The 25,431-nt window shown below is 37.1% G+C and overlaps 1 protein-coding gene across 4 annotated transcripts in view; it reads left to right on the forward strand.

The window, feature by feature from the left end:
* The window catches only part of PIEZO2 (piezo type mechanosensitive ion channel component 2), a 313,186-nt gene that overhangs the window by 11,626 nt on the left and 276,129 nt on the right, over positions 1-25,431 (forward strand). The window contains exon 1 of one of the 4 annotated variants that reach the window (XM_048077088.2): positions 7,734-7,965. The exons of 1 other annotated variant lie outside the window; for it this stretch is intronic. In XM_048077088.2, the coding sequence (XP_047933045.1) occupies positions 7,845-7,965 (121 nt within the window). In that variant the 5' untranslated portion in view covers positions 7,734-7,844. Of the gene's footprint in view, positions 1-7,733; positions 7,966-25,431 lie in introns of those variants that run through there. 2 more of the 4 variants (XM_066992759.1, XM_048077086.2) reach the window with 2 other exon arrangements.

The raw sequence follows: 25,431 nt of genomic DNA on the forward strand, positions 1-25,431 counted from the left end.
CTCAAATGGTTTTAAGCTCCAGCCCCGACTGTCTTGGGGGCCATTCCTTGGATTTGTTAAAGTTTATCGACATGTTTCTTGTCCTGATGTGGGCCAAACTTGGATGAGGTACTCCAGAAGTGGTTTAATGAAGACTGAGTAGAGGGGAATAATAACTTCTCTTGGCTCTGCTGCTGTTGGTAGAGCCCAGTAGCTAATGTTGAATGTCACAAGGCAGATGTGATCCAAATATGTTTCACCTTGCTTGAATGTAAGAAAGAGAAACTAGACAGTGACCGTTTGTATTGTTTTTCAAAAGGAAACAAACAGTCAAAGAAACAAACTAACCCATAAGCTTAGATCAAAGGATTGTAAGATATAAATATAAATGGGTGTTGGATATTACGTCTGAACAGTCAGCATTTGTACCCAGACAGAACTTGTAGGATTTTTTTCTGTCTCATTTTTTATTTAAGGAGCAAAGTATTTAGCCTTTACAGTAAATCCTAAAGTCTCTCTCCTCCCATGGAAGTAGATGCCTAAGCATTTTCTCGAAGCTGTCCTGGTTCTGGCTTTTGGGCTTTGGTTCCAAACTGTATAGCAGCAACTCATGGAAATACTGCTGTGAGGAACTGTTTCTTCAGTCATTCTCTAAACTCACTGGTACCTCAAACCTCTTAGTCCCATTTTTCATTCTTAGTTTTAAAAATAAATAAATTATATTAAAAAAAAAGGCATATAGCCACAGCTAGTATCTGTAGGACATAATTTGCTGTATCTTAACACATATAATATGCATTCAATGGCTCAAAAAAGTGGAACGTATGTTTCTCAGCTGGAAGTACTGGTTATTAATGAATGTTATTCTGTAACATTGGCACAGTCATCTGTCACTGACTTGTAATGAACAGAATGATTAATTAATAGAAGACCTACACCATTTCTTCTCAGCTTCTAGAACTGTCCCATGCTGGCAGAATGAAATGGGCTAAGTAGCCAGTAAATTATTGGCATTATTTTCCTAGCAATCATGCTCACATACTTTAGTATTTTTAATTAGTCGGCATTTCTTGTTATTCTGCAAATCACTGACAGCTAATTTGTTTCAAAACCACAGGAAAAAATCAGTTCAGAATGTTTCTGTATTGCATTCTTTTCTCCTAGATGATCTCCATCTCATGTAAGATTGACAAATTACTTCTAGCAGTAGTTATTTTCCTGTTGGGTTGCAATTTTGAAACAAGTATTTGAAAAGCTGGCTTGTGCTTTGGATATATGAAACACTACGTGCTAATCATTCACTGAATCTGTCGTATTGGGTTTTATAGGTCCACTAGAATGAACTGCTGCCAAATTTTTGCCTGAAAACTAACTGCAAGATTTATGTATTTCTTTGACTGCAGTTTAGTTAACTATGCTGCCTTTGGAGGGTCTGCCTAGTGTATATCGGAAATCCTCCTCCCCTGATCTCTTTCATTCTAAAACAAGCACGGGAGAAGGTGCAGTTTAACCGTATGAACTTTGGAACTGTTCATTGCACGTAGCATAGCTAGCCTTTAGTTGGTAAAAGGCAAGTTAGTGCAGTTACAAGTTGCATGCAGCTGCTGGCTCTTCTGCTGTTCTATACATGTCTGCCCTTAGGTAACGGATAATTTCAATATGGAGAACGATAATTGATGTCGTATACTTGTGGCAGCACAGATGACTTTCCTGAGGGCTATTTGTGCTGTTAACTATCATTATTGTGGGAAACATCTTCATGTTACCCTGTAGCTTAGTATTTGCATTTTTCACTGTCTGTATCTGTTGCTCCTTCTCTTTGTTAAGAGATTAACCTCCACCTTCACAACAGTACAAATAAAATACATACTATATTTGCAGCAGCGTCACTCAATTTTTTTATTTTTTTATTTTTTTTTTTAGTTTGGCTGCCTAATTTATCAACCTATTTATTTCACCCCTTGGTCAAAGTGGTTTTCTTGTGAGAACGCCTTCTTTCCTAAGTAGAAAACATTTTAAAGTTGCATGTACTGGGTAATATAAAAATAGGTTTGTATTTTAAAAAGTGTTAGAGAAATACTGGTAATTTTAGTTTTAGAGTTTCATAACAATTGTAGAAATGAAAGTATGTTCAAATATTTTGTATGTTATAGCAAATAGTGTTTGTGCCTATTCTAGCGTGCCGTAGTAGAAAAAGAGCTAAAGAAGATGCTCCTGACACTCAGAAATTCCAGACTCTATGTAATTTACTGAATCATGCTTGCCCGGGGATAACCATCCCTTTTGCAAATCAGACAAGTTTCCCATTTCCAACCCAGATCTGTGTATAAGGAGTGAGTCAAATCCTTTATCGCTGGCAGAAGGAACACGCTGGCTAACAGCATTTAATAAATGTGTATTTCTACTAAAGGTAATAAGATAAATCAAACATATGTTATTTTCACATATAAAACAGTATATTTTTTGCTTGAGATAGTGGACTTAAATGTGCTCAAGTAATTTATTATTAGTAGCAGTTTTTGACTAGAATTGATACAGATTTAGTCTTTGACATTTTGATATTGGTAGCCAAGATAGGTACATGTGAGATTGCTTAACTGATTTTAAAACATCATTTCTCAGTTTGGAAGATTCTTTAAAGTACAGTACAGATTTTTTAAATATTATTATTTTCTTTTTTTAAAGTCATGATCCCCTAGGCAATTGTCCAAGAACAAATGCTGCAAATGCCAGAAGGTTACTCAGATAGGTGAGTGTCTTCAATCCTTGAATTAGGTAACATGTAATGTGACATCTCATTTTAACAAAGTTGAGCAAAACAGAGGAAAACATAAAATGGGAAAGAAACAGTTCTTGCTGCTATGGTATATAACTTGAGGTAAATGATCATCAGCTTGTCATTACCTTCATTCCTGTGGTATGCGTGTATCTAATTAAATTGTTCTTTATACTCAGAGTAAGAAATATTTGATATTCAGCCTTGAAGTCAACAGTAGTGGTCTGTGGTTATTGTAAGATGTCAATGATGTCATGGGTGTGTACAGTAGAGAAGGAGATATTGGGAGTGCAATGTTAAGCACAAGAGAATGAAAGTGTCTTTCATGAAGTGGTTAATCAAAACCATGGGAGAAGATAATATCTGTTATTTGTAGAGTTGTTAGCATGTTAAAGTGAAGTTGTTTGTTTCATGTCATTTTTTAAAAAAATCCTGGTAGAAAACATCACCCTTACAGCCAGCTAAAGGCTGTAAAATTTGCTTTCCTTGTAAAGAAGGAAAGTATCCCTTGGGTTGGCAAAATAGCCTTCATTGCTACACTGCTAGCCTTTTTTTTTTTTTTTTTTTTTTCCCTCCCCAAGCTGTTCCTGTCTGGTTGTATCCACAATAGCAGATTCAGGGCCCTCAGGGAGGTTGCGTGTTCTGAACAAAAACCCAAGCAAATTGCCTCCATCATTTAATATCCTCCTTTGCACTATCTTTTATGTGTTTTTGTTATTAACCATGTGAAGATTGAATCTTTCATTGCAGTTCAGCCCAGCTCCCAGTCTGTCAGTTCTGTATTACAGTGTAATTAAGCTAATTGTACTTTTAGATTGCCTCTAAAAGATCAATCACTAATAAGGTGGAGGTAACATAAAAAGTGTTATGATAACCTTGACCTTGTAGTATTTAAATCTTTGTATCTTGCATTGATTTCTTGTGCATTTTGAGTGGTCAGCATCCTGCAGTAACCATAGGTCTTCTTTTTTTGGAAACGACGTTAGTCAAATATAGAGTGAGTAGTGCTATCTGAACAGTGTTGTAATTTGAAAATAATTATAGCAAGGATGTGATAGGCTTGGTTTCTTTGAGTCAAAATTACTGAAAAGTCTAGTATCAAACAGTTGTGTCCTAATAATTTAAATGATGCTCCTGTAAGAGAAATCAGAGTCCTCTAATTATTTAACGGGCAGGAGAGAAAGTGAGACGGCCTCAAATGTGTTAGGTATGCTGATGGAATTCTGGTAACTTGAAAGTAGTTTCTTTTAATGCACAAATCTGAAATGGGATTAGGACTATGAGAAAAAAAAATTGGGTCTGGTGGTGGGAATGGCTTCTTTTCTAAATTATCCAGAGGGGACATGAATGCACACAGGAGCCATTTAAGATCATTTTAAAGTACCTGGAGGGTGAAATTAAAGTCCTTTGGTAAAAGGTATGCAGATTTCCCTAGTCCTTGGTAAAATATTGTGTGATTTTGTGTGGGGATAGATATTTTGTATCCTTCTAACGTTATGTGCCCTGGCAGATTCTTTTGTTTATGGAACAAAGCTTATTTGATCTTTTTGGCAATAATAAGGAAACAATTACTTGACTTTGCCTGAAGAGGTTGACTAAGTAGGACCAGTGCCTCCTGACCTACAGCCAGTTTTCTGTGGTGGATGTTAGCGTACATGCTGATATACAGTAATGTGTCCTGTACTTACATAAGTATTGTACCTGATTTTCTTTGCTATTAATGTATACAGAAATTAATCATATTTATCTACTGGTGTGTGTGTAATTATTATTTTTTCTCTGTGAGGCTCTTTTGCAAAGAACCATATTGGATCAAGGTATTAATATGAACCAAAATGGATTACTATTGTTTTGGACAGGTTTTAGAACAGTAAACTCTCACCTGAAGCTGTAACTCTGGCATTTTGCCTTTCTCCTTTAGAAACCCCATGCCTTTGTGTGGGAGCTGGTCTGCTTTTGAGCTGTGCCCTTTTTAAGAAAAAACTATGGGTTGTGGTGATTGTGTTGGTTATGCTCCAGAAAAACAGTCACCTTCACTGGAAGCAAATTGAGTTACATTTGAAAAAATACAAATGGAGTGTAATTTACTGACCTACTGAACGTTGTCACAGGAGAGAATCATTAATGAGAAAGATAATTATATAATAATGTGATTGTAATTGGATCATGTGTTTCAGAGTATTTTAAGCCCATTTTATGAAGGATTTGAAGGCAGGCAGATAAGGGCAGTTAAGTGAAGAGCAGGAAAGAAGGCAAATGGAGTATGAAAGGTGAAAGTACAGAGAATGAGTATAAGGGAAAAATAGGGTAAGAGATGTGGTAGGAGGGGTAGAAGGTGTTTATAGAAAAGAGCAAAGAATTGACTGTCTGATTTTTGAAGAGTAAGAAAAAGTGTTGATGGGTTCAAAGAGAAGAATGATGTTTAGGAGTATGCTAGGAGGATAAAGAAGACAGTGAACCAGACTAGCTGGGATAACAAAACCACCACCACCAAAAAAAAAAAAAAAAAAAAACAGGCTGAAAAAAGGATTTTAGTAATGGTGGCCAGCAAGAATGTGTGGATTCTAGAAGTGACACAGAAAGAAGTGACAGGATTTCCATAGAAGACTGAATATAGCAGGAGGGGTTCAGAAATAGAGAACCAAAAATGGCATTTAAATCAACTGGCAATCAAAACAGCAATGTAAGTCCAGAACAGAGATTAGACTTGCTGAGCTTCGGAAGGCTTGGAGTTGAAATGATCAGGTACCTAAGAGGAGAAGTCAAAAGTGACGAATATGAGGTGGTGCTGGAAGGAGAGGAGGGGAAACACACCTATCTGGAAATTGTCGAGGATGGAATTCAGAATTTTGGGTTTGTTTTTTGACTTCAGTGGAGAAGGTTGTTACTCTGGAGGTGGTGAACCGGTTTTGTGACACATCAGTCTCTAGTGTGGTTCAGAGTAATGTGCTTTTACTAAAGATAATTGCAATTTTGGAAGGATTCCTGGTAAATACTCTCACTCATTGAAGCTGAGCTGATGTACAGACCAACCTCTTTTGGGAATCAACTGATTCTAGTTTGCATTAAAAAAAGGTGGGGGAAGGGGGGGGGAGGTAGAGAAAAAAGTGTATATTGTTCTAGTGTATGGTTCTGTTTCAACCTAAAAACTATAAAAATATTCCTAAATATGGTTTTCTTCCCTGTCCCTGATCATGCTGTTCTCTCTGTCACATGTTCTTATAGGCTCCGTGGTTCATGGAGATGTCTAGGATGCTGAGTGGTCTGCGTTCCTGCTGCTGTCCCTCCTCCTCACCCCCCCCCCCCCCCCTTGACATCTGTCTATGTGATGAATAGTAGAGAATGAGGTAGCAGCTATGATACTGTAGGAGTGGTTTCTCAAATTTTGGCCAAGTAGCAGTGTGCGTCACCATGTGAGGGACGGCTTTTAAAGCAAAGTAGAGCAATGTCCTAACTGACCACCTTTTGCTTCCCATGTCAGGCTGGATGCAGACCCTGAGACATGGTCTCAGTGTTGCATGTGATGGGGCAGATGTGGGCTGGGGGACTGTTGCCAACAAGGATGGTGGTCCCTCAATGGCTGCAAGGTCTCAGTGCCCAAGGCTGAGGTGATGTGCATGGCCATCAGCTCAGTGGAGGCTGTCCCTGCACTAAGAGGCTTCCCCAGCTCTCCAGCCCCAGCCCCTGGGTCCTTGGTGGTCCTTGAGCAGCCCCTGCTGCATCCTCAGCAGAGAGGGATCCTGGCTCTGGCATCATTCAGGCATGGCAGCAGGTTGAGTTATCACGGTTTGCCACTTAAGGCAGTGGTGAATTGTCCCAGTCTTCCGTTTTAAGTGTATTTCACTGTGAACCCAACATTGCTGGATGGAGTGAGCTCTGAATTAGGCAGTCAGCCAGTGTGTCACATTCTTTTTTAATGAGTCAGCGGGTCTCTGGTTTGTTAAAATCATGGATAGTCTTATCAGCTGCAGGCAGCCAGTAACGATGTTCAGTGGTTCGCTTGTCTTGGGATGAATCTTCTCAGTTTTGTCTTAACATCTCTGATTTGTCTTTTAGTTTTTGCTTGAAGAGAAGCATGGTTTTTCTTAGCTTTTTGTCTAAAATAAAAAACATGACAACATTGAGATACTTCTCATAAATTAACTACGTTCTTACATTTTTCAGGAAACTTGATTTTTCTTGGTAACGTTATCTTTGTCATCTCATGTCTCATTGGGTTATGACCTTGTGCTAGTGCAGCAATTAAGTGTTTAATTTTCTCCTTCCAGGACATGTAGGAATCATTAAACGGTGCTGTCATACACTGACTGAAAGAATACATGCAAGGGCATTTGTTCTGTGTCTCATATTGTATCACTGGACGAAGTCAAATTTTAGAAAAATCCTGGACATCCCTTAACCTTTGATTTCTATATTAAAAAAAAAAATAATAATTAATTGATATTTACTTGCCCAGAAAGAGAAGAGTTGTTTATTTCTTAGCTCTTGTTTCACTTCCTGTCTGTGTAAAGATTCCTTAACAAAATTCAAAATTGTAACTTGACTTTGCCTGCTCATTTCTACTTTTTAAAAATAAGAACTTTCTAAGACAGAACTTAAAGAGGGATTTTTTTCAGTGAGGAGGAAGGAAAACTGCAAGATTTTTAAACATTTTTTTGCTTTGAGTGTCTTTTGAAAGACCGTTTTTGAAAAATGGAGTATGTTTATCTTGACAATTGTGAAGTACTGAAATGACATAAACGGTTGCAGCTAGGGCTGCAATGCTCTTGGGACTCTTTAGCCTTGTCCCTACTGGGAAGCTACGTCTGCTAGAAATTGCTGTTTTCTTTTTTTTTTTTTTTTTTTTTTTCATTCTTTCTTTGTAACTGTTCTCTTAGAAGTGCTGTGAATGCTAGCACAGGCTCTTTAGAACAGTTTTCCCTAAACATGTTGCTTTGATTTGATACATGCAAAACTTCAAATTGGACTTAGGTTTAAACCAGACAGAGCTGAGCAATGAAAAACAAATTGCCTTGATTTTTCAAAAGTGCCAAATTGTGTATCTTAATTGTCCTGTTTTGTTCAAGGATATCTGACAGTAGATTTACTAATGGTTATCCTATTTTTTTCTGATGGAGAAGGCTGCAGCCTGTTAAAGAAGGAAAGGATTTCTCCACTCTGTGTGAAGTGGAAGGTGCATAGTCAGGGACCAGAGGTACATGGAGGAAAAGGTAAGTTTATGCTGACATTGAGAGCAAGAACGTGAAAGCAACTGCCTGGGGGAAGTCAACAAGTGTGGCAGAGGGATTTTATTGATTTGGCAGAAAGGAGGAACAAAGCTTTGAAAGGGAAGGATTTATGTAAACGGGAGTAATGCATCTTCACATTTGCTTGACATGAGTGCCTCATAATCAACTGTCTGTGGGGTCAGGGTGCTCCTTCACTGCTCTATCCATTCTTTTTTTTTTTTGCTTGTGAAAGTCTCATTTTGTATATTAAAAAAAAATAATTTTAAGGCTAGATACCAAATTATGGATGCAGAATGATGACATTTACTTTTGTATAGTAACTGGTTTTGCTTGTAGAAGCATGGTGTTAACATGTTTTAATGGATGTTCATAGAACTGCTTGTATGTTTGTGTGCACAAGAAAGGAATGAAATGTGCTTTTAAAAACCCTTACATTTGGGTTATCAGTGCCTCTGTGGTTAGGCACTGAAAATTGTATTTACATCTGTTCTTCTGAAACGCTGTTAAGCTGTCATGTTCCTTCACCACAAATAAGTTGTAGTCTTGTTAGGCTTTCACAAGGTGCTGTCCTTGCTACTGGTTGTGTTGTTAAGATAAAGTTGCAAAATGCTAGTCACAACTAAGTGCCCTTTTGGTTGGCTCTCCCAGGAATACAGTATATACTAACAAGAAACAGAGAGCTATGAAAAATGCATGAAGTGCCAGGAACTACTGCGAGCAACGGTACATTAAACAAAGCCATGATAACCTGGTACACTTAGAGAGAGAATCTTCCTGTGCTAAAACATCAGCACATCTTTTGGCCAATATAACTAAATAAATAAATAGTTAAAGGAAAACTCTTTCTCTCCTGATTCCTCAAGCATGTCATCTGTTATTTTATGTCAGTTTGCGCATCATTACTGCACGTAAGATGTACTTTGTGACCACCCTTCTTCCCTTTGTGCATTCTTAGATACATTTGAACTAGACCAGGCACAAAACTCATTTATTTATGAACCTTCTGATTCGTAAGTGTGTTCTGCTAACATAGACTGAGGCAGCACATGGTCTCCACATGGAGACTCCATGTGACCCAACTCCACTGTGAAATCAAACTTTTGTGTGTCCTTCTCCCATGTTCCTTGGGAATGCTTTTCCAGGCCTTCCATCACTCTTGCCATGGTCAGACCCTGCTAACTTCCAAAGAAAATTTATTCATAGCCAACCTGTGCCTTTTTTATTGCTATGCAAAAATATTCCTTTAGCATAAATAGCTTTTGTTCCCCATTTGCTCATGGCTTTACTCTCTTGCCTGTTATGTTTCCAGACACACGGTATTTTCTCTCCATCTTCTGCTTGGTGAAACAATTTGAGCTCTTTTGTGGTTTTGCAAATTTTCTAATAATCTTCTGCCTTACTCTGGGTTGAAGAAGAATAACCAAAACTATGTACACCTGTCCAGATGGGGTTTTACCACTGGCTGGTATAATGGCATTCCTGTCTCTTGCAGCAGTAAAATTGTCTGCTAGTTTTTACTCTCTTCCAGTTTAGCTTTGTCACACTGGTTTTGTTTGATCTGCTCATAGAGCAAACACTGTTGTTTATAGCCACCTAGCCGCCATGTACACCTCCTTGTTTTTTTAGTGCCGAGTATGTAGCCTTTCTTTTTTCTAGTATTACTAAGTGTAATCCCCTTCCTGTTCTTTCAGTCCTCAGCAGCATGCAGTTCTTCTGGGAGGCTGATTTTTCTTCGTGTTGACTGTGCCTCCCAACTCCATGTTATTAGCAAGCTTCAGTATCACTCATATTTTTAATTGCTAGGTCAAGTAAAAAAAAAAAAAATAGTAAGACCCATGCCAAGATCTGTCCTTGAGGAACTCTGCTAATAACCTTTCTGCAGCTGGAAAGTACTTCCAGCACTACTCTGGGCACTTCCATTTTACACTTTTAATCCTTGTTTTAATTTGTTTCCTGTGTAATATATTATCAGCCACTGTAGTGAAGATGAAATAATAACAAAGACTTACTGCAATTGTCTAGGCTGGTTCAGAACAACGTTATGTTCTGGCTTTGTAAACCTGCAGTTGAGTTTTCTACCTTTCTGTGTCTGTTTTTCTTCCCTTCAGGACTGTTTGCAAGACTTCGCATAGAATCAAAAAATGCCTGATGATGGTCTTTTTTTTTCTTATATATTTGCTCTGCTCTCTTACACTCTGCCTCCTGATGGAAGAGCTAATTAGACATCTTTGCTACTAGATGAGCTTTATTCATTAATTCTTCCAGTATCGGTGATAGAGGTTATTTGACCTCTTGATTTAAACAGATTAAACAACTTCTTAAAAGTTTCCCCCAGTGTACACAGTTATATTGATCTTTATTATTTTAATGGTTTTCATGCCTCAAATTAAAAGAAGATGAAGATTTTTATGGGGAACTCCACCCAAAGTTTTTTTTTCTTTCCGGCTGCTGATACTATTTTATTTAAATCTGTGTAGTTATTGGCTTAGGCTAGTTCAGACCGATCTCCTCTTTCTGACAGAGGAGCTTTTCACCAAGCTTAAATTATCATGATGGCAATAAAAATACCAGTAAAATATATTGCTGCAGACCTGCTGAATAACGGCACCGAATGACTAGTGGAGCTGTCAGATGTGTGGCTCTTACATTATGCAGGCTATTTACATGCTGTCATTGCTAACCTGCTGCATTGTGGGGCTGGCATGTTCCCATTTCCTCCAGGGGGAACAAAAACAAAGGTGGCATCAGCAGCTGTGCACCTCTATGTGCTAACAGCTTACCCTGCCATTTAGAAGTGGTAGAAGGTGCTGACAGATGGCATGAATGAATTACCTGAGAAAAGCACCTGAAAAGAAAACCTTCCCAGGCACATTAACAATTAAAGAAATAGTTGGGGAAAATCCTCATCCAGACTCATTATTTCTCTTTTTGTGCACAGCAGGCAGGGTTTCCCTCCTGCAATAAAGGACTGAAGGGTCCTACACATGCAGGATTTCTCAGTGGAGATGGTCTGATTGCTTCAAAGTCAACCACAAGGGTTGCTAGAGAACAAGGCAAAATATTTGCTCTCCCCCTCATTCTGCTTGGGCAAGCACGGTGCCTTTTATAGCATTTCCAGCCCCAAGAGCTTGGGGTAATAGCTGACCACCAAGCTGAGTTTTTCCTTGGCTATAATTTCACTTCATTGATTATCATTCAGGAGCAGAAAGCAGAATTTGAGTTGGAAAGTTGAGTGGCCGTCTGATTTCCTCTGTGTGCATACAAGTACTGCAAAGCCAAGTCCTTGGTGCTGGGAGAGCTCTAGCCATGTTACTTTGGCGAGGAGTTTTAAAGTAAAGCTAACGAACCATGTTCACTAGTCCAATATATTTTTTTTCCTCGGTATTCACAATATTAATGATATTTTCTTTAATTTGTTTTCTTTGTTGGAGAATGAATAAGCAGATGGATTTTTTTTTCTTGTTTCATGTTTTTGATGTCATTTCTGTCCAGTATATTTGCTTATCTGAGGTTGGTTACATATTCAGGAGGTAAGTCTCTATGACATAAATATATTTTTTGTATATTTTTTTCAGAGAATAAAAAAAAAAAGGAAAGATTTTGGGAGAAACATTTGGAAGAAAATGCTATAAATTCAGAACTTTTTTTTTTTTTTAACAAGACTTGAAATTTGTACACAAGGGCTGGTCTGTTCTACCGTATTTACAGAGCAGAACTGTCCTTAAATAAGTCTTCCTAAATTCTTTCTTTAATTCAAACCTCCTGAATGCAGACACTTTTACTTAGTGCTTAACTAGTTGGACCCTGTCAAGCACTGTGATCATGTAGGCACGTTAGTGTCAACTCTCCTGATTTTGTTAAGAAATATAACATGTGGTAGACTTTTAAAACTCCAAGGGATGTTCTGTGTGAATCTGCCTCTTTTCTTCCCCAACAGAAAAAAACTTCTGTATGCGAGTATATAAATGTGAAAAGTAAATACTTTTGATTAAAAGGACTTTTCTTTATATAGATATATATTTACTCATGAATGTTGTGTTTGGGGCTGGCATTGTGAAAAATCTGTTGAGGTTAGGTTTCATTGTGGATTCAGAGTTCTGTCTTTCAATAATGTAAGCCTGAAATTTATGTTTTAAAATCACTTATATAAGCAACAGTGTAAAAGTACTTTGTCGGTCGACATCATTATAAGTTGTTCTTAAAAATAGGTTTGTTCCCACCTTGAATCTTTCTGAATAGTTTGCTCTTCAGGGTAGAATGGCCTAAACTCTCCCTTTGGGGCAATGAAACTAATTTTGCTCTTGTTCTGAATACCAGGTAGATAGTCTGTGGTGTTAGAGCTGTTACAGGGTGGCCAGTGGGTGGGTATAGCTTTCTTGTCACTGGCTGTAATACAATAAGGAGTGGTGCAGTGGTAGAATGGGTACTGTGTGCACCTCTGCGCATCTTCCAGACTTTTGCTGGAACTACACCAAAGTGTTCCCTTAGTTGCTGCACTGTCTCTCAGTTAAATATTACATCTTTAAAGTTCAAAAATGTATTTACTGCTACATAGTACAAAAATAAACTGCCTTTTTCAGCCTGACCCTTGTTTGCGTTTGTAGTTTATCACTGTCCTATGAAATTGCAATGTACATCAAAGTTGTATTCGACATATATTTTGACAAGAATTGGCAGAAATTTCTTGTAAAAGTCTAGGGGCACAGTTCTGACAAATACTTGAGATTTTGTATCAAGACTAATATTGATTTTATTATTTTTAATATTAATTTTAATAAAAGCATTAAAAAAAAGCTTTCAATAAAAGCCTTCCTTTTTTTTTCACATGTGTATTTTAAGACCATAGGAACTTCATATAGATGTGGAGCAGTTAAACACATTTTCCAGTCTTAGAGAAAATTTCCCATATTTCAGCTGTGTACTTGGAAACACAATATGAACGTACAATGCATATGTTACCTGAAAATTTCTGGGGGAGTGGGGTTTGTAGTGGAAAGCTGAATTGCCATATGTTTATTTTCAGTGCATAATTTGCAGGTGCAAGTAATCTAGTAACTTTTCCAAACATGTTCCCACCTGTTCAAATGGCTCTCTGTGGGCTTATGACCATAGTCATTTGTACTGGAAGGTTCACTGAAAACATTTTAAAAAGAAAGAGAAAAAAGGTAAAAAGAAAAGCAATTGAATTGTTACTCTTCTTTAAAGTATGAAAGTGGGGCATATCTTTTGAGGTAAAGAACTTCCAAGTAATTGTCCCTAATTTTGAATGTTCTTTCTTTTGTACTTAATCATTTGCAAAATGGAATTTTCATAGTTCCTGGTGTATATAGTCTCATTAACAATTACAGTGAACTGTTATGTGCTATTTATGTAATTTTAGAAATAGGGTAAGAGTGTTCACAATAATGTTCTGAGAACTATGAGCTTATGAGCACTTTATTGTTTATTATTATTGTTCACAATAATGTTCTGAGAACTATGAGCTTATGAGCTATGAGCACTGTCATAGAATTTCAGAAATCTTTCACTTATTTTCCAAAATATTTATTCATCCTGAGTTGGTGTTTTGACTGTTCTTGCTGTGGTGGCTTCCATTTTGAACAGTATTTGTGCATCATGAGCTGATTGCCTAAGTTGTCTTTGTTGTAGTCATCTTTTCTCATTTTATGTAGCATCTTACCAAAAGAGCCCTCAAACCAAAATAGAATTAAAGCTTAACCTTTAAACATACTTACAAAAGTCCTCTGGCAAATATGTGTAAAGGAAGATGCTCAGGAGAGAAATCCTCATCCAAGAATATAAAATTTATGAAAATCCAAACAGAATTTACTTTATCCCCTTGTACCCCCTTATTTGTATTAATTTGCTGATGTGCTACAGGGTACAGAAACTACATATATGTTTTTGTCTATTGGAATTTAGTTGCTTTTCTATTAGTACTGGAGATCAGGGAATGCAATTTGTGAAGGCTAGGGGAAGAATGCCATCTTTCTATTAGAAAGTGGGCAACTGATAAGAGACTGACAAGTAAGGTGAACTTCTAGCTTTGTAGCATTTGTTAAACTGGAAATATGAATCCCAGAGCAAATACTCATTTCCAAAGCACAGGAGACCTAAGGTTATACTTGGTTATACTTACGATGAGTCAACACTGGCTTGCCTAATGCCAAAGTACAGGTCAAGGAACATCCTCATGGATAAGAGATTAAATGCAGAAAGCTTGCATGTATTAGGAGCTGAATAAATGGATTAAGTATCAACAGATGTTAGTTTAATTACAAGCAGGCTCCACTTGCTATGACTGAAATTACGTGTTCAGTGCATTACAGAACAAGGCAATGGCCTGGGCTTCAGCCGTCTTACAGTGCCTCAATAACACATTCCTAATAGGCAGCGATAATTCGATAGCAAAGGCTCCTCCCCCTCCTTACAGACCTTCTCTTTCGTCTTGCAGTTTGCAGGCACCTGCTTCCCAAAATGGCTCGCCATCCCTTTTTCAGGCAGTAAAGGGTGATTGAGGTGAGGGGAAAACCCATGCCCAGTTCCTGCAGTAACTCCTAGGTGTCTTGAATTAGAATAGTCCAGGCAGAAGAGGCTTTATAGTCTGTGCATTGACAGCTTAACGGTGAATTTTGCAAAGCAAAATTGTCCTCTTCCCTCTCCCCCAGCCCTTTCATATCTTCTTTGATAAAGAAATATCTTTCATATCTTCCTCAAATTAGTTTGTCTGTAAAGCTTTCATTTGATATTAAAGGGGGTGTTTTTTCAGTGCAAGATAATTAGGAGATTGGGTATAATTTCTTCTAAAGGAGGCTTTGCTATTTTTTCATCTTGAAGTTAGTTTTAAATGTTTTGTTATTCTATATCTTTGGGCAGACTCTTGCTTGTGAGGTGAGAAGGCTATGAAATGTTGATTAAAAATAGAATGATTTTGTCTTACTGAATTAATTCCAGGGTTAAGTTATCCAAAAGAACATGAACAATAGTTTCAGGTGAAACATGAAGATAGCTTTAGGAAGTAGGTAGAACATCACTTGTTCAACTTGGTAACAGTTGGGCAAAGCAGTTAGAATATTTAGCATGCAAATTATCTATGATGTTAGATTTTAAGCATAGTAGATAGTTATGTGAAAGGTTGGGAATAGTGTTTTCATCTGTAGTCTTGAATATCAAGCAGAATAGACCCTTAGTAGAACATTTCTTTGTGTTGAGGTATTTATAAAACTGAGGTATAATATCTCTGGCATTATTGAACAGAAGATGTCTAAACCACGTTCACAGTATTCAAATCTGAAACAAGATTTTTATGAGTTGAAATTACATATTGATGATATTTATAATTCATCATCAATGTTCTTTCCTCTGGTTGCTTTTATTACATTGGCTACCAGTAAGTCTTCTGTGCTGTATCAGTATAGTGTATCAGAAGTTACTGATGTCACGATCATCAGTCTTCACTAAGCTTGTATAGCTGGTATACTTTGAGCTGCTCGTCATTTGAGACATGAAGATAATACTGTAGCGATTTCACAAATCCTTCCACTTCATGAAGATCTGTTATATTAATCAGAACATATTTTTACTCACAGGAGTCATCAAAAAGAGACCTTGTAATTGAAATAACATTCATTTTAAAAAACAGCTATCCTGGAGGTGGCTATCACTGGATCCCTGTTACAGCATTTTATTTGAAAACCATCAAATATCTTTTCAAAAAAATCCACCAAAGCAAAACACCACAATTAATTTTGTTAATGTCTTAAATTTAAAAAGTAGATTTTGGACGAAAAAGGGCTTATACATTGGCATTTGTAAACCTTCTGAAGTGTCAACATGGGAAATCATGAGAAATTGAAACGTAGTTCTGATTCTTTTAATATCCTTTTAAAAATCTGCTTTACATCATATTCATTTTTACATTTGGCTTTATTAGTGCAGCTGATCATTTTAAGGCATGATGGTGAGCCTTTTATTTTTAAATCAAGATACACAGTAAGAAAAATATGATTAATATGTGCCTTGAATTTTGTCTTGCATCTATCTGACCTTACCTAGAGTGTAATTTATTAGTAATAATGGCTTATGTCAATTAAAGTTCTAGCTTTCTATTATAATATGGTTCAGACTTGGTTTCCCAAAGTTGATTTAAATATTCATTAAAAAAAAAAAAAGCTAAAGTAAAATAATATTTGAACTCTTTTAGTAGTAAGTGTCTAACTCTGAGTGTGGTATTTGACATTTGGGAAGCCCCAAAAGAACTATGCCCACAGACTGTATGTAGCTACTTAAGTATTGATAATAGCCAAGGAGCTTAGATTTTGGGGTCAGAGCTGTGGCAGTTTCCTATTTCATCTGAATTAAGCTAATGCCGTTTGTGTATCCTGTTAAGGGAATTCACATGTTTTCCTTTTCCTCTGTCCCAGTAGAGGCATGTGGAAATCCCCCTTCTCTTCTGCCATACTGAGTGGAATTTGCACTTGTGGCTGGTGGATGCAAAAGAAGTGCATGAGGAGTGATGGCACCCATGGCGGGGGCAGAGACAAGCTGAGTGAGGGGAAACAGAGAGTACATGGAAGGAGAAGGAACTCAATCTGGTCAGATTCCAATTTGGATTTTGCATCTTGTCTGTGGGCTTTATGTTCCCAATATCCGAGAAAGCATCTCTTTCCATATTAAAATGCAAACAAAACTCAAATTCAGGGAGGCTTTTAAGCCTCCCTTCTAGAGCTTTAAATGTAGCTTCTGCAGATTACTTTTTTTTTTTTTTTTGAGGGCATTTTCCATCTTCTTTGCTAGCTTTTTGCAATTTTAAAGCCATCCTAGCTGTGAATTTGTTGGGTCTAAGGCCACATGTGTCTGTGCTTCAAGTCCAAAATATTGCAGAGAAATAAAAGTCTTTTCTATCGTAAGACAATGTTCTTCGTGCTTCTGCAGAACAGGAAGGCCTTTTTACTGGGCATCTTTCAAACTGGGCATCTTTCAAACTATCATTTGCAGGAGATATGGGAACTCCCTGAGCTCCACAAAGGCTACAAGCTCTTCTCCAATTTGCATTAATTTTGGTTTAGGAGACTTGCATTCAGAAGGGTTTTATGTGAACATTCCCATCATGACACTTAAAGGTGTTCTCCTTCTAGTTGTCATTTAGTGTTCATCTGTGCTCACTCTTAATTCCTTACTGGGGAAACAGGTAGATATGACAGAGGTGGCAGTCCTGGCTCTTTCAAGTGAAGAGGAGGATCAAGCATTATCTCCCCACAGATAATACTTTATCATTTGTAACCACCTGGCCTCTGCATGGCATCCCAATTTCTGTTTTCTGTCCAGAGTGCCTGGGGGTGATGGGTACAAGTAAAGTTGAAGTATGACAGGGTTGTATCTGGGGAGAGTGGAGTGGATGGCAAGAGGGAAAGGAGCGCTTTTTGAAGAGAGGGATTGGTTTAGGCTTTATGTTAAATGTGCCGAGTGAGAAGGCAGTGTTTGAAATCTTGCATAGTTCAGAAATCTATCTTTGCTCTTTGTAAAATACTGCAGTAAGGTCATCCAGATTAACAGAGGTTATTCTTAACTCAAGTGATAAGTGTTCTATGATTCAGGTTTTGAATGAAACACATCCCAGTCCTAAACTATTTTGGCTCACATATTACTTGTTAGAGTTTCAGTCTGTTTTCAGATCTCCTGTTTGCAGGCAGAAATGACATAAACTCAAAAAAGTACAACATAAATATTTGCACATGGGCATGGCATAAGGATAGATGTTCCCTGTGGGAATTTTGAATCTATGCTCAATTTACATTTGTCAGAGAAGAACACAAAGATGCTTGTCTTTTCCATTTCTCATCTCACCCACGCATATTGTGAAAAAGATGGTATTTTTCTCTCTCTTTTTGTTTTTAAGCTCTTGTTGAAGGGCAAGAAAAGTTAAGTGCTACACACTTAACTGTTTAGCAAGGTGGGTCTGGTGAGAGAGTGCTTTGATGGCTCATGAAGAGGCTTAGCGTAGATCCAAAAGGCTACAGGTAATTGTACTGCAGAGATACCAAAACTAGTGAATAGTTTTTTTTCTGTGTTTTTTTTTTTTCTTCTTCTGGATGTCCTATTCTAACTACTGAGTGGAGATAATAAAAAATCTTTGACTTTTTTTTTTTTTTTTTGTAATTTTCAGACAACATTGGAATGCGGAAGTAGGTGAAGAATAACTTGGTTAGACTCATTTGATGTGCTAGGAAGCAGGGTGGAGTGAGTGAGGAGCCTCAGGTGGGAAATCTTTGGTTTGGGAAGAGCATGACCTTTGCCAGCCTGCCATGAGAGGAAGGCTTAGTTCTTACAAAATGGATTAAGTGCTTAATTCTGGCCACTTCATTTTTCATTTGTATTTGTCTACAGACCAACTCAGAACATAGAAAGTAGCTTGTTGTTGTTTTTATCTTCCCAATTGATTAGTTCAATGGGAGTTGGAAAATGTCTGAATTTGATAGTTCAGCCATCAGACATTGAAGAATCATCTCCATTCCCAGAGGTCTGTAGTCTTGGAGAGTAAGCCACAGCGATGTGCTAGATCCCATGCTAGATGACTGACTACAAGAAATGTCTCCTAGTAGCTTGAACTATGTAGCTCCATTGTACATTAGTAGCTCACTGGAACTGTTAATACGTTTCATCTTTTGGGTAGCATTCATAGCATTAGGGAATTTTCTTTTTTAAAGAGCTGAACTAATGCTTTATAGGGATCATGTTTTTCTCTATGAGGTTTTCTCTGTGAGGTGAGAATATGTGCCAAAAAATTGCTCATGATGTAGTTTATTTTGATCAATGTTTTACTAGTTTTGTGTTCGTCTTAGCAAAATAAATATGGTAGATCACGTTAAGTATGAATTTTCTGTTTGTCTTTCAGCATGTGCCATTTTCCCTAATTTTCAGAACACAAATCTCATCTTGGAGAATATGATGAATTAGATTAGTCAGGTTGTAGTAAATATCTTTCAATTATCTAGCTTATGTTTTGCAAGCTTCGGTAGAAACAATCGTCTGTTTCGCTGAAATTCCCACTCAAAAATAGTCCGTAATACTTAGTCTCAGCTGTACTGATCACTATGTAAAATAAATTAACTCACACACATGCCTATTTCAGAGAAAAAGGATACTAAATTATAGTCAGTGTTGAGATTCTCTTAACTTCTCGCAGTCAAAATATGTTTTACAATGTCATATCATCTGGGTAGCACTCTTCCTGGAAAGTTTCCTGTCAAGATTGCTGTGATAAGGAAAGAGGTCTGAATATCAGTATTATTTCTCAGGGTCTGTATTGCCATCCATTGTTGTTCTGTGTGAGTATCGGGGATCTTATTAATGTTTACAAATAGCTTAAATGTGGGAGACAGTGGGATTTGGCCAACCTCTTTTCAGTGGTTTGTGGGGACAGGACAAGTGGCAATGGCCACAAAATGGATCACAGGAAGTTCCGCACCTACATGCAAAAGAACTTCTCCACAGTGAGGGCGACGGAGCACTGGAACAGGCTGCTTAGGGAGGTTGAGTTTCTTTCTCTGGAGATCTTCAAGGCCCGTCTGGATGCCTACCTCGGCAACCTGCTCTAGGGAACCTGCTTTAGCAGGGGGCTTGGACCCGATGATCTGCTGAGGTCCCTTCCAACCCCTACAATTCTGTGATTCTGTGATCTTCCACCCAAAACAGGCTACGGCAATGAAGTCCATTGATGAACCTCACAGAATTTTAGGCTGTCTTCCTATTTCAGGTTGGCTGTACTTGGCCTCTCTCAGCTGAGCTCTTCCGAGCAGGCATAAGTAATTATTCCCTGTGCACTCAATGATTGCTACTACTTTCACATGCCAGGGTGATGGAGGAGTTTTTAAGTTTTTGTTGTTGTTGTTGTTGTTTTGTTTTTTATAGTGTAGCTCTTTCCATCTCTGTCCTGACTCAGGGCTGCCTGTATTAAGTTTCCCATAGGTGGGCTGCACTGCTTTGGTCTCCTTTGCTGTAACCAGAGGATATAAAGAGACAGGACTACAAGACAGTAGTATTCTGCAAAGAGTATGACAGGCTACAGTGTTATGGTCAAAACTGCTTAATTACTGCTTTAGTAATAGGAATTTACTGTATGCAGTGAGACAGACAAAATAAAAGGAAAGCTGGATTTCAGAGCCATAAATTTATCATTGCTATGAACTAGATAGGAGATAGCACTAAAGCGTGATGATTTAAAAATGGTTTCTTCCTTAGTTTATTACTTTATTTGAAAATATCTTCTTAGGTAGACTGAGGAGTTTCAACATACTTTTTCAGCATACTCAACATACAGAGTTTTCTCTGAAGCACTTTAAATCACATTGCCTCAGACTTAAAAAATCAAACCACTCCAGTGGATGGTCTCCCTTTCCAAAATATAATCATTTTTAATTATAACCCTCCTTCCCAATTTATGTTCTCCTTCCTCTCTCTTCTCCTATCCTGACTTGTTCCTTTTTCACGCTTTGTGGATTTCCCTTGTTCTCATGCTTTCTGCATAAGAAGGTAGCCCTCTGATGCACACCAAACAAGGCCCCAGGATCATTTGAGGTAAAATCCCTTTCCTTTATAAATCTGTAAATGAGCAAATGGCCCATTATCCAAAAATGTCAGTAATACTGAATGCAGATCTATTGCAATAAAACAAGAGGTTCATGTTAGGTACAGATGGAAATTATGCATTGCCAGAGTGAATGTGATAATGGACTTAATGTCTGCCATGGAAGAGCTGGGGTGAGACCTTGCTACAGCATTTGTGACAAATCTAAATGTGAGCACTGAGTTTTATTATCCATGTCTGATATTCTATGTCTGATTTAGCTTGTGGTAAAATGAGTTAATTTAGCATAGAAGAGGAGTGTAGAATTTTTCTTGCTGGCTTGCTGGCTTGCTATGTGAGATTGAGAAATAGGGGACTTCACATTTTACAAGTTGCTGCTAGAATTGTGTTAATTACTAAATCTCATATATGTTGTCATTTCTAGAGCTTTATTTTCTACACTTCCAAGTATGGCTAAATTGTGGGGCTACAGGATTAAATTAAATTAATTTGTGCTGTTCTCTGTATTCTTGCAAATTCTGTTTCACATTAGCTTACTTGTAGACGATGATTGACATTCTCGGTATTTCCTGTCTTGCCTGTGATCAACCTTTTAAGTTACTCGTAAAGCAAATTGGAAATGTTGTAAATAAGTACAGTAGGCAGTATTGCATTTTTGTAATATCCTAATCAGATTTTTTTCTTAATAATCCAGAATAGCATTCTGGAATAAAATTTGTAGCAAGTCTGTTAAAGTTTTTCTTTTAAAAGTAAATATTTATAAATAAATGTTTATTTATTTATATATAAATTACTAAAGAAAATTCTGCATTTCAGAACACATTGAAAATCAATTAATGGAAAAATATCTATGAAGCTTTTTACAATGAAACTTGACTTTTTTTTAAACCAAGTGTACAATGATTTCGTGTTTTCATTGTAAATGAATATGCAGTCCAGAATGAATTTGAAGGTTTGATTGGTTAAAAAGGATTATAATTTATATAAATGAAGGAAATCTGTGATATTTATTAATATCTTGCATATATTTAGTTTGAGTATTAGAATGAGAAAGGGAAGCTAGTGCTTTAATAGGAGGGCACTTTGCTAAGGCTTCCTTGTTCCACCATGATTTCACAGTTAGATGTGGTGTTCTGTGTTGCCATTCCACACACAGAATGGCATGAATTGATGTATTTTGTTTGTGTAGTTAGGTTAAATTGCTTTCAAATTGTGAAGAGATGAACAAAAATTCTTTGTGCTTTTCTATTAAAAATGCCATTAAAAATCTTGCTTTTGTGAGGAGTGATTAAATCTGCATTCTCTCTGTACAACATTTTAAAATTTGCTCATTCTTAGCCAACTGATACGTGGCTTGTTACCAGATTTTCATTTAGCTGAAAGCCAATAAAACCCATTTCTTGAACAGTTAATGGAAAAGGGGTGGGCAGGACTAGTGTGCTCATGGAAGCTGCCAGGAGCTTCCCATTGATGGAAAATCAACCAGACCGACACTGTGCCTGTGTCCCAAGGTCACTGAGCTCCTGCGGGTTCGTTATTTCTTCCTACCAATTTTGTTACTTCGCTCCAGCCATAGAGCTGCCTTGAGTTGCACAGGAGATGTGGAAGCCTCTGAAGTGACAGGTTTGGCTACTACAAACCTAAACAGTTGATTTTGTGTAGGAAATGGGTAGTGAATGGGGTTACGAGCAAAAGATGAGAATGTTTGCAGTTCATGAAGCAGCTGAAATGATGGCTGTGTAAAGTAGAAGGCTCATTTGTTTGTTCATTTGTTTGGTTTTTGGTAATTTTCTGAAATATCAACGTTTCCTAGTCATGTCTTCTTTGTGTTTTTGATTTACAGTGATGTAAAGAACTAAGAGCTGATGATTGAAAAGGGAAAGCTGAAAAGTTACCTGACAGGAGTTGTCAGATTCATAGACAGGACACTTTGTTAGATTTTTCAGATGTAATTGGCCTTACATTTTTAAACTCAATAGTTTAAAAAGTAGTGATGAAAGAAACCTTTGCAAAGATATGAGGAGGTAGAAAATGCATTAAAAAAAAGGTAAAAGAATAATCAGAATAAAAGATAGTAATATTAAGGCATGTATCTGACAGTATATTTAGAACTGCAGGCATAGTTGTGACTTTTATTTTCATTAAAAAAGATACGTAGCTATACTTATCAATATGTTTTAATACTGCTTCTGCCAAAGACAGAATACAGTATCAAATACTAGTAAGCAGATACAGATTCTTGTTGATTTTAATGACCCCAGATGGAGCCAGATATTGATTAAAGACAAACTGCTTATTAGTATTTCTCTCTAAGCAGAGTATTTCTATTCAATAAACCAAATCCAAGATGAATATTGATGCATGTATCCATTGCAGTAATCATGCAAATTAGAGAAGAGCCCAAACAGAAATTGTCTGATAAATGTATCTGTGTGCACAGTGGTGTTTTTGATTGGATTTACTTTATCTTTCTAGTGGTTTAAGCTGAAATCCTAGATCTTAGGGAGCAAAATGTGTACATGCTCATTTTAAAGAGTAAAATCTAATTCTAACTTAGAATTCCAATGAAATTAAGATATATATAGATATACTTCAAAAATATGTATTCTAAAGGAGAGATTAAATTTGCAGCCAGTGAGAAAGCAGGATTGTTGTATACATGCAAGGTGGGGGTCAGGATGTGATGTTTTACTTTAGGAAAGCATCACTACAGATCTCATACAGATTTTAAGACAGCAGTAACTATTGCTTGTTTCTAATATAATCAAAATACTTTAGATGGAGTTGGAAAATTTTGTGTACATTTTTTTCTTTCTCTCATTTTTTTTTATTTATTATTTTGAGACCCAAGTAGAAGAAATAAGAACTGATTGCATACAACGTATTACTTCATGCTATTTGGTATTTTGCCATTGAGATTTCATGCCCTGCAGGGATTAACCTATCTGTCATTAAGCGACATCTGACATGCCTCACTATGAATTATTGTAACTTGCTATGTCTTTGCTTTGTCAGTTAATCATAGAATCAGAATTCAGAGACAGCAAAACACTGTTGGATCACTCTAGCAAATACAACATTTTTTTCTTCAGGAGAGCTATTTGGGAAATTTCCTAAAACAAGTTTCTTCTTTGTTGGGAGTTGCCAATTCATTAAACAGTACCCCTTCTCTCTTCTTCCACAGAGTAACATCCACTTCTGTGAGTTTCTAATGAAGTTCAGGTAGGCTTTTGTGGCAAACCTGCTTTTCAGTTAGTTTACCGGTCTACCAGTAATGTGTGAGACTGGGCAATTGTGTTTTTGCATCCTTGTAGATTCTTTACTCAGTTTTGTCTTCTTGCTCCCCATTGGTCTGGACGCTGATTTGGGTGGCATGGCTAAACCTGATGCCCAAATTGAACTCCAAAGCGCAATTTAATTTTCAGATTTCTTTAGGAAGTGATCGACAGTGGACCTTTTTTCCCCCCATTCTAGTAGTATTTTAAAGAATATGGAAGTCATACTTTACCATGGAACTTTTGCTGATCTGTTGAAGTGTGCTTGTGGATTCTCAGACAGTGGTATATCTGTCAGTAATACACCTTGTATTGGTTTTGGGGGTGGGGTTACTGAAAAAGAGACAAAATTTACTATTTCTTTAATTCCGATAACGTTAGTTCACTTAGTTCTGTATGTAATGGGCTCCCTCTTCCTGTTTGGCTTGCTCTGCACTTGAGTTATCTTTTTATAGAATCTTCTTCTTTGCCTTAATCAAACAATTAATCTCTCTCAATCTTGGACAGAGACAGTTAACTTCACTCCCCCAGCAATATACTCTGTGAACTACCGCCAGTGTTTTGTTAGTATTCTAGCCATCCAAAACTAAATGCTTATATCCAGACTCAATGGCACAACAGATACATACACAGGGCTATTGGAGTCTCGTTAACTGAATGCCAACTTACATAAAACATGATTTAAATGTAACTAACATTATGGAAAAAGATTACACAGACCATGTCACAAGTTTGTATTGTGCAGTGCTGATGAATAAACAATATAAATATCTCAAAAGAATTCTTGTGAACTTTTTTTTTTTTTGGGGGGGGGGGGGCTGTTTTTTGGTATGCTTGTAGAGGTTTATGTGCTTGCACTGTGAGATCACGACATTTGCTTGGTATTTCTGTGAAGAGAAAACCCAGTGGTTTGAAGTCACTATTTTTCTACAGAACAAATTGATAGGAAAAAGTGCAATTGCCTTGGATCTAGCTTACATAAGCATAAAATACAACAGGATGGTAAGCAATGTGGATAACTGGTTTGCTGCCAAAAATGTATAGTGTTAATGTATAATCATGCTACAGAGTTAGTAGCATGTTTCAAAAGGCTAGGAAGAGGAAAACAATCTGCTTATCACAAAATAGAGTTAGAAGGATAAAGTCAGTCATCCTTCTTGACATACTGCATGACAACTTTTGATCTCCAGATAATGAGATACCCAGCATTTACCATATGGATAAGATACGCTTGAAATATTGTATAGTTCTAGCTACTCTTAATTATTAGTTTGGACTGATCTCTAATTACATGAAGCATCCAAGCATGTTGTCAGACTACTTAAAATACATTGATGCAAGAGAGTGGCAGGTTTAGCCTGGATTGTGTGCAAGCACATGTACATGTATCAATGTGGGTTTCTTTTTGTTTTGTTTTTTAATCTTTGTTAGAAGGATATTCTTTCAGTTTTGTTTCTTTGGTGGTGCTGCTAGTGATGTTTCAAGAACAAAAAGGAAAGAAAGAGTTCCAGGAATAGCTTAAGTGCAGAACGCAGAATTGATTTCTGCTTATTATAGATGCTCTTGCATCTGAACATCACTCCCTCC

This window comes from Anser cygnoides, chromosome 2 (genome assembly GCF_040182565.1).
Source record: "Anser cygnoides isolate HZ-2024a breed goose chromosome 2, Taihu_goose_T2T_genome, whole genome shotgun sequence".
Lineage (NCBI taxonomy): Eukaryota > Metazoa > Chordata > Aves > Anseriformes > Anatidae > Anser > Anser cygnoides.